Genomic DNA, 10255 nt, shown 5'->3' with positions numbered 1-10255 from the left:
TGTGTGTGTGTGTGTGTGTGTGTGTGTGTGTGTGTGTACTCTCTTTTGGTACTCTTTTGGTTTTACTTTGTGAAATCTCCGAGCTGCGTGATTAGAGAGTTCACAAACACAATGATCTCCGCGTTTATAATGACAAATAGACTGACTGTAATCAGCTACAAGGATTAAAGTACAGGCTCAGTCAAAGCAATTTACACTCCATTCCCGTTGGGGGCAGTATTGCATCAAGACGTTTATCGACACCAGCCACAGAAGGCAGAAGAGGGAGAAAAACGTCCCGGCTTCCCCCGCACCGCTGCTTCTTTCGGACAATATGAAAGGATAGCAGACAGAGTGCTGCAGTATAAGTGAGTTCAGCGGCTCAGACACCACAAAAAGTGACCGTTCAGGATGAGCGGGATGCGGACTATTCTGACCTCCACAGCGGCGATTGCTTCTATGGGGCTCGGATATGGAATGTGGTCTGTGATATCTCCAGGAGAACAGCGAAGGAAAGAGATGCTGAAGGTGATTTCATGTAAACTTAACCTTGCCTGTCTCCTATCTGGAGTTTCTGTTTCAGCCTTAGCTTAGAGCTGGAATCAGGGGCGCTGCCAGAAAACTTGGGCCCCATGACAAAAAATTTAATTTTGCCCCACTGCTGTTACAATTTCCTGAATCCATTTGACCCATAAAAAACGGCACAATTTTAAAGGCATGCAACTGCCTTGCTTTCTTGTCATTACAGTTTGTTATGAGACAGATTTTCTGCGAAAAGATTAATCTCTTCCACCTCCTCCCAGACCTACTACTGACGGTTAAAGATTGTGATTTACAGCGCTAAAACCCACCTCGGTTGGGCTGTTTCTCGAGATTACTGGGAGAAGGCAGAGGAATTAAATTATTCTCAGATAATTTCTCAACATATTGACAGTCTTGACAAATATGTTATTTTTGTTAATAGAAGTTACATACTGCAGCTTTAATTTAACTTAGGAAGGGACGGGTCTGTAATTTAAATACAAGCTAATGCAGAACTATCTGGACTGACAAGAGGCTGTTTTTTATTAAAATTTTATAAAGATTGTTTGAATTTCTGTCACTAATAAATGCATTTTGTTGTGTAACTGTAAAAAGAGCAGTGAGAGAGGAAAAATTTACATACCCTGGAATGATGCTAACTAGACTAGGTCGTCACTGAACACAGTGTTACTCACCGTTTTCACTGGGCCAGGGAGGAGGGGTTATTCTGATATGGGGGTTAGAGCTGCTGCTGCTGTCCGACTCATTTGTTAAGTGTGGTAAAAGGTACAGGGACAACTTAAATATATGAATATGTTGGTAGATTTGTTTTCCTTCATTCTATAAATGCTAGTGAAATGGAGGCAAACGGTCTGTAACTAAGCTGACTGTGCTAAATGGTTGATATTCTCACACAGTCTAACCACCTGTCTTGGAGAAAAACTGGGCTACAAATTGACACTCTTGTCTTTTTTTTCTCTCTCTCTCTTTGTAAACCTGACTAATATTTTTTCTTGGCGGCATAGTAACTGCCACAGTCTTTGTGTTCTACTGACTGCTGCTGAACTGTCCAACTCGCCAAGCAGGAACTAACCATTTCATGCAGATCCAAGGGGGTGTTCAGTGCAAATATGGATGTGTGCTTTTTGGTCTGAGTTGTAACATTTATGTTTTACTGATTAAAAAAAACAATTTTTAAAACAAAATATAATTAATTTTGTAATTAATAGGGCCCCAACTTTTTTTCTATTTTTATGAAGAAAAATGTAAAAAAAAATTGTATTGTGGAGGGCCCCCTGTTGGTATTGGCCCTCGGAATTGTCCTAACTACCCCCAACCCCCTTTTGCGGCGTCCCTGGCTGGAATCCTTGAGGGTCCCCAGGTATTATTTATGGGAAAATGCTAATACGGGAGCACGGAGGGAGACGGAGGTACAATATGGTAGTTTTCCGGAAAAAACCGGATGACTTGACAGGTATGCATTTTACTGAGCACTTGCGCCGCTTTTCCACTAGACCGCCTCTAACTAGCAAGATCCAGTAAGATTGAGAATTAGGCATGGAGCTGAAGTTGGTTTCTGATTCCAGCTTCCGATTTGGGAAATGGCTAATGGAAATGGCGATTCCACCTAATTTTTCACTACCTTCCGCATCTTTAATCAATTGTAGTTAAAAACTGCAATACCTAGACACTTCAAACTTGGACTTAATTATTCTGCTCTAATATTAGAATATTTAAAAACATGTTTGGGATTTGTGAAAATTTTGTTCTGATTTTTGAAATTTCAATAAAGGACCATTTTTGACCTTTTTTTTTTTTATCTCGGTCACACTTGAACTGTTAAAAGTCCGTCCGTTCGTTTAGCACTACATTACCCATCATGCATCTGTTCGTTTTTGTAGTTCCAATTTCATGTAGCTGTGCAAGTTGTTTTCTGTGTGGCTTGGTGGCATAAAAATACCATCCATGGATAGCATCCACTATCAATGCTTCCTTAATTCCGTGTGTATGAGATCTGTGTGCTTTTTATTATATATACACACACATACATGCATATACATATGAAACCAAATATAAGTATATCATTACTATCTCCACCTCATCATCATCTATACCAGGGGTGTCCAAAGTCGGTCCTCGAGGGCCGGCATCCTGCATGTTTTAGTTCTCTCCCTGGTGGTAGTAACAACCTTTTCAGCTTGTCAATATTTCTCTTAGGCCTTCTAACGAGCTATCATTTAATCCAGGTGTGTTAAACCAGGGAGAGAACTAAAACATGCAGGATGCCGGCCCTCGAGGACCGACTTTGGACACCCCTGAGCTATACCATCATCTCATGTACCTGCTACTATTTCATCAATAAACTTTCTAAGCTGCACTGGTGGAGTTGACCTATTCCTTCTGAACGAGGAAGATTCAGACGCACACAGTCTTCTACAAGTAGTCCTTTGAACCGGAGCCCATTGGTTGAATCAACAACATGGCAACTTCACAAGACAACGCTTCTCAAGAGGAAAGTCACAAATATAGTCGCCGTCCACACAGGAGCAGGATATGATGATATAACCTCTCTGCAGACTCTGTATCAGCCACCACAGGGAGTGGCAGCACAGCAGAACTACAGCCAGCCCTATGCAGCTCCACCTGCTGATTTTCCCAACCATTGCTCTGCTGCCTATCCATCACCTCCAGCTGCATACCAGGCATTTTTCAAGTTCGGCCGCGGGGATATTAGGGTGATTGATGAAAATGATTGATGATAATGCCCGGGTTTTCATTGTTTTTGGGGGACCAGTAAGCATCCTTAAATGACTGGAGCAATGCCTGGACTACGGCAGCTTTTCTCCTCTGGGAGCTGCTGGTTCAGAGCGAACCGCTGGAAGAGCGCTGCAGGAGTATTTATACAGGTAAGCAGATAGACTGAACACGGCGGGCGGCTGAGTAGTTGATGCTTATAGTGTAGTGTAGCTTTACGGACAAACCGCACAATAAATTTCATATCATCCCGGTTTCAACAAACGGGTGGTGGAGTGCATTGTGACGGTACATAGCTGGTAGATGTGTCAAAGGTGTTAAATCTTGTTAACAAGGATACAAAAGCTATAAATGGCTGGGCAAGGCATACCTGTCAAGTCTCCCGTTTTGGCAGGGAAACTATCGTTTTTGTATCCCCCTTTCCCGCTGTGCTCCTTAGCATTTTCCCGTAAATATTCTGTATTGCCTTCCCTGGTCTTTCGTTCGTGCAGTTTTTTTACTGCCCTGGACAGTAAAAAAACTGCCAACTCCAGGTGACATTTCCCGTATTCTCAAACCCAAAGCTTGACAGTTATGTATGGGATATGGTGAGTTAATTTATTAAACTGTTTCAAAAAGTCAAATACTTCCTTTTTACCATCTTCATCTGAAATGCCATCAACCGAAACAGAATTGGGAATTTTTATGTCAAGCTTTTGAAATTCATCCATATTGATGATGGCAGGAAAAAGAAAGAAAAAAAAAAAAGAATTTGTGTTAAACAAAATGCCAACAACCTCCTGGCTAGCTCGCCATATAATATAACCTGTATTACATTCTAGGACTATTAGGATTATTTAAAGAAATAATCCAAGTTAGAGTCAATCCAAGTGATTATTAAAACTAGGTTCGTCTGATGGAGGAAGTGGCAAATTGTAAAAGACAGAGACAACTAGATGGTGCAAAATTGGTGAATTGTATTAATATATACAAGTTAGTCCATAATTTAAAGTCCAGAAGGGTTCCTTAAACCAAGGAAGTCAGCAGTCTTTTGCTGATGATGAAAGAAAATAATCCAATTCTTTCTGGAGCGGGTCAGTCTAGAGTGAAGATTTTATGGCTGAATCTCCAACCAATTCGGAAGAAGTTTCTTGATGATGGGAAGTTGATGTGGTATTTCTGTGATCTGCTAATTGGTTAGCTCGCCATTCTGGTCGTCATGATGCCAGACAATCTGTGATTTTTCCTGGATCCTGAAGCAGACTGCTTGAATGGGAGTCTGCAACACAGCTGGCCAGTTCCCTCTTGACAAACCGTGATCGCTACAACGTTCGGATGAATGATCACGCGTCTGCACATCAGAGTCCGACAGTGTCTCCTACCTAGGACGCCAATTTGCAGCCATATAAGCGGTAGCTGTCAATTTGGGACGCTGACGTGCAGCTGTCACATGACGTTAAAACCGTGCGAGAACAATGTTGTTCTCGCTTGATTTAGTTTGTAAAGAATAAATTAAGGAAAGGAGGATTTTTATTTCTAATTAAATCTTTAAATAAAATAAATCTAACAAAATGGAAAATAAAAATAAAAACTGAATCTAACAGAAAAGTTATCCTGGTTACATCTAGTTGTTATAAAGTGCAATACAATTATTTCTTAATACAAGTAGCATAATAACTAGAGCTGAACAAAATTATTCTGATCAAATATTTGTTTGGCAGAAGTTCAGACAGACTTCCACTGTTGTTATTCAAATTGCATCACTTAATGCAGTGGTTCCCAAACTTTTTCTCCTGCCCCCCCCCCCCAGTGGTTTCCAAACTATTTCTGGGCCCCCCCCTATGGCTTACAAATAGCTGTCTGGTTGACAGCTATTAATGGGTTTAATGGGTTTGAGTGAAGGGGTTGGGGGGTGGATTCTTGGAGGCTGTTGAGGAAGATTTTCTAAATTTGTTAATTTTGGAAATACCTGGCTCTATCTTCCTCTTTGGCTCCCAGGTCCTCCCGGCAGGCCGCGTGTAGCCACAAAGGAAAACAATAATGATGTTGACGTCACAGAATTGCAGAGTTTAATCCAATAGAAGACGACGTATGAAATTACAACAAAATCTGCAGAACAACAGAGGCATACATTCATTTACCTGATACAAATGGAAAGAAGAAAAAGTCAAGAAAGATAGAAAGAGAAAGAAAAGCAAAGACGTCTTTGGAGAATTGCAAGAGCAAAATCTAATTTGTTACTCCTGTGCACAACGTTTTATAGTCAAGGATTCAAATAAGGCGTATCTTTGCTCATCCAACCAGGACCTGTCTCTGACCCTTTTAAAGTTAGAATATTAGCCTTGCTCTTTTGCATGGAAAACCCCCCAAAACCCAGATAATAAATTAAGTGATGCTGTAACGTGATTTAGTACAACTGGTTCACATCATTTAAACCAACTGATTAACAGCTGATTTCCCTTTTCATTCAATAACTTGTTGATTGTGTCCCACTTTCCTTCACAAGTAAACCTCTGAACAAAAGGCTGATTCATCACTTATCCCTTAAATTCTTATTTTACGTAAAGAGAAGAAGAAAGAAAAATAAAGTGACATACTGGCTCACTATGTGAAATTTAAAAAGGCCAATCCTTCCCTCTTCTAAAATCGGCTATTTTAATATTGTTGAAAGCTGTAAATCAGTGTTTGATCCTGGTGCCTTACAAATGCTGCATTTAAAATAATGTTAGCAAAGGTACAATGTATGTACATCTTTTTGCTTTAAACGGAACTACCTCAGCAATAAGATCAAGACAGAGAAACCCAATGTGATTCATACTGCTGGCAACTTTAGGTTTAAACTAATCCTTTACCTTGACCAACATGTTTTTTCTGACTGGAGTTATTCTTAAGGTCTTGAAGTGGCAAAGCCAGACTCCTGACTGAAGTCAAAGATTAGAGTGAAAGCAAGGCAACATCTTGCAACTTGTCACCATTTGAACTGCCTTATTGCTGAAATGTGCTATTGAAGTAAATTTGATTGATCACCAAAATATTAAAAAATACCAGTGGAAACACAAAAAGGTGGTTAGTGATTGAAGGAAAGGTTTATTTGTGCTAATGCTTATAAAGATTTTTCTATTAACTAATGTGATGGGTATTGATCATATGTCTTGCCATTTTAAGAAAACGAATTAAAAAAGATCAATTGTTCAAAACATTGATAACCCTTTAACATTATGTTTTGTTTGTATTCTGTTTTCATTTTATCAGTTATTTGAGCTGCCAGGGTTGTGAAAAAATTTTGAGCTCAATTGTAGAGTGGACCACACCAGTTCTGGACAAAAACAGAACAGTAAATCAGCTTCGGTGTCTGATGGCTTACAAATGCTGCATTTGTAAGCCACCAGACTTACAGATGTAATGTTCTCGCCAAGCCACCTTTCTTCAGTTTTTCATTCAGTTTTCATTTTGGAGTAGGAGTGTAATTAGAAACAGTTGTGAAAAGTCCTAAATTTCCTCCTCATTGTCAAAAATCACACAATCTTCCCTCCCTTTGAGGAAGGGATCTTAAGCAGATCCCAGCCTGCCAAGTAGGGCTCTTTATTTCCTAATAGACATGAGAACTGTCAGTTTATAATTAAAACACACCAAATCTCATTTGCTTAATGACTGTGACCTACACACATTTATGAAGTGAAATAATCTCTGACTATTTGTAAGGGTTTTCAAGTTCTTGTATAAAACGTTAGATTGGAGTTTTCTATCAGTGAACATGAGTCAAATGTTTTTGTGCTTCCAGATAGTTCTTTTCCTTATATTTTACGCACATTTTACATTAGCAAATATTTATTTGAAGAAAAAAAGTTTTGTTCCGTTTCTTATAATTGTACATTTTTAGTTTTTTGTTGTTGTTTGTTTTCAAATTAAATGAATTCAGTTGATCATGAATTACCTGGGTTTTTTCTGTCCACCACCTACCAGAACCTCCCTGAATCAAACCCAGTGAGGATGGAAGAGACGAGACAGAGGAATGCCATGCTGATGCAAGTCTTAAAGGATGCTGCTGAAACCAGTGACAACCTTGCAAGAGGATTAGGACCTGGAAAGTAGACGCACCTCTCTCTGTTCATTGCTGGCTGTTTAGCACTCCTAATACGAAGAGCTGCAAATGAATCATAAACATGGACACTGTTTGAGTGCATAGAAGCCGTTGTCTAGCGTGCAATTCTATACATTGCACTGAACTGTTTGATTAAAGCTCTTTCAACTAAAGAGTTTCTCATTAATTTTTCTGATTGCTTTTCCATTTTAAATGACCAGTCATATTTGTATTCTTCTTTGTTTAGATGCCATATCATGTTCCTGTTTATCAATCTGAGCTGTGTATGCAGAAAACTACCACTCAAAATTAATGTATCCAAAGCAAAATAATGTTTTTGGTTTTACTTCTGAGATTATAACATTATTGGTGACTTGCAAAACTCATTGCAGGTCTATTTATTTCCAGTTTTTCCTCTTTGGAGCTTTGAAGAGTTGAAAGCATATTCCTGCAGTTGGTGGGTGGGCAATCCATCTGCTCTCCAGTACTACATCTTGCAATACACTGATTAAAAATAATCTCCACATTCTTTAATTTCTCAATTCCTACATTGTTGGGGATTACGGTACTTAAAAATGCCCTTTGGAGTGACGTGGGACCGCTGAGGAAGATTGCAGCACACTAGTAGAGCTCCGGAAACCRACCATTTTTTCTTACATTTTTGAATATACACCTCTAAGTTTACCCGGACATAAATATATCTGACTCGCCAAATCCTAAAGTCTTTAAAAGAGACCAGATATTAAAATACACTTTGGCGCCACGTGAGTGACAGCCTTTTACAGCAGCTCTTGCTCTCTGTGAGCTTTTTTCTTTTATTTTTCCTCTTTTTTTTTTTATAGCACTTTCTAAGTTTAGGTACATTTCATACTGTCCGTTCACCATGGACATTAAACTTGCGAAGTTTGTAGTATTTTTTATTTTGTATTTTATTTGTGTTTTGCACACACGAGTTTGGTCCCAGCGAGCAGCGTGCAGGATCTCTTTGCTTACAGCTGTAAGAAGCACTTAACGTGCAGCTGTATTTTAATGCTCGATATTACCCATCAGATACCGTTCCCGCTATGTTAAAATCACCCATCAGATACCGTTCCCCTTGTTTTACAGTGGGGGAACGGTATCTGATGGCCATATTTCACCCATCAGATACCGTTCCCTTTGTTTTACAGTGGGGGAACGGTATCTGATGGCCATATTTCACCCATCAGATATTGTTCCCCTTGTTTTAAAGTGGGGAACGGTATCTTATGGCCATATTTCACCCATCAGAAACCGTTCCCCCTATGTTAAAATCACCCATCAGATACCGTTCCCCTAATTTTTAAGTGGGAGAACGGTATCTGATGGCCATATTTCACCCATCAGATACCGTTCCCCTTGTTTTACAGTGGGGGAACGATATCTGATKGCCATATTTCAGCCATCAGATACCGTTTCCCCCATGTTAAAATCACCCATCAGATACTGTTCCCCTTGTTTTACAGTGGGGGAACAATAACTGATGGGCGAAATATGGCCATCAGATAGGGTTCCCCACTGTAAAACAAGGGGAACGGTATCTGATGGGTAATATTGAGCATTAAAATGCATTGCCCTGTTTTTTTTATATATATATATGACTTATATATATAATAAATACCTCTGCTCCAAACTACGAACATTGCCGGTGTTACGTCAATCCGCGTTTCCCCATCAGATACGGTTCCCCCTGCGTCTTCTTGCCGCCCCGCCCACGCGGCACAATACGCACGTGCCGCGCTGAGCACTGAGAAAGCACGCGCATAGGGAACTACGGACACCGTGAAAGTTCAAACAATATGTTTCGGCAAAGTTGTCACTTTCTTCACGTTTTTGCGGGAAATCAATAGTAATAATACCAATAACAATAATAATAAAAAATAATAGTAATGATAAATACATATATGTCACATATATTATAATTATTATAAATGTATATATGTTTAATTATATATATATAAACAGGGCAATGCATTTTAATGCTCAATATTACCCATCAGATATCGTTCCCCCACTGTAAAACAAGGGGAACGGTATCTGATGGGTAATATCGAGCATTAAAATACATTGCCCTGTATTTATTTCATAAATATATATATAACTAAACATATATATACATTTATAATAATTATATATATAAGTGACTTATATGTATTTATCATCACTATTATTTATTATTATTATTACTATTATTATTGTTGTTGTTATTGTTATTATTATTAGTTTCCCGCAAAAACGTGAAAAAAGTGACAACTTTGCCGAAACATACTGTTTGAGCTTTCACGGTGTCCGTAGTTCCCTACGCGCCTGCTTTCTCAGTGCTCAGCGTGGCACGTGCGTATTGTGCCGCGTGGGCGGGGCGGCAAGAAGACGCAGGGGGAACCGTATCTGATGGGGAAACGCGGATTGACGTAACACCGTCAATGTTCGTAGTTTGGAGCAGAGGTAGCGCTAAAGTTTTTTTGTTGCCCGTCAAAGAAAAAAATCATTTTATTTCCAATTTGTAGTCATCCAACGAAACATTTAATATTTCTCTGCGAGAACGTTTTTGAAATCAGGTAACAATTCACGAAATTACGTGATTAGAAGACAGCAGAACTCTGATCGTTTCCTGATCCCGCACTCACTTCTCTCGGCGGGAGAAAAATCACACAGAAGCGGATCAGCTGCGCTAGACGCTCCAAAGTCTCTGGTTCGTTAAAGCGACCAGATCAGAGGTGATTCTCTGACAGATATTGTTCTTATAATGATTGATAATGAGCTCCGCGATGTTCTCTGTGCGTAAAGTTGAAACTGTCTGCGCACCAAGTGGTCAGCTGCGCTTTATCACAGTCTGGACAGAAGACGAGGGTGAGGAGGGAATCTGACATATTAACTAGGTTAAGTTTTTACTGGTTTTGTTTTTAAAACACCATTAACTAA

The 10255-nt window shown here is 39.5% G+C and overlaps 1 protein-coding gene across 1 annotated transcript; it reads left to right on the top strand.

Moving 5' to 3' along the window:
* The first annotated feature begins 245 nt into the window (after positions 1-245).
* Positions 246-7490, top strand: uqcc3 (ubiquinol-cytochrome c reductase complex assembly factor 3). The gene is made up of 2 exons (XM_008419282.2): positions 246-507; positions 7198-7490. Exons 1-2 carry the CDS (start codon positions 391-393, stop codon positions 7324-7326), a joined length of 246 nt encoding a protein of 81 aa, XP_008417504.1. The 5' UTR covers positions 246-390; the 3' UTR covers positions 7327-7490.
* Positions 7491-10255: the final 2765 nt, after the last annotated feature.

Source organism: Poecilia reticulata, linkage group LG9 (genome assembly GCF_000633615.1).
Source record: "Poecilia reticulata strain Guanapo linkage group LG9, Guppy_female_1.0+MT, whole genome shotgun sequence".
In the NCBI taxonomy this organism is placed as follows: domain Eukaryota; kingdom Metazoa; phylum Chordata; class Actinopteri; order Cyprinodontiformes; family Poeciliidae; genus Poecilia; species Poecilia reticulata.
Note: the sequence above shows the minus strand (reverse complement) of the source record. Positions and strands in the feature narration are given on the sequence as shown.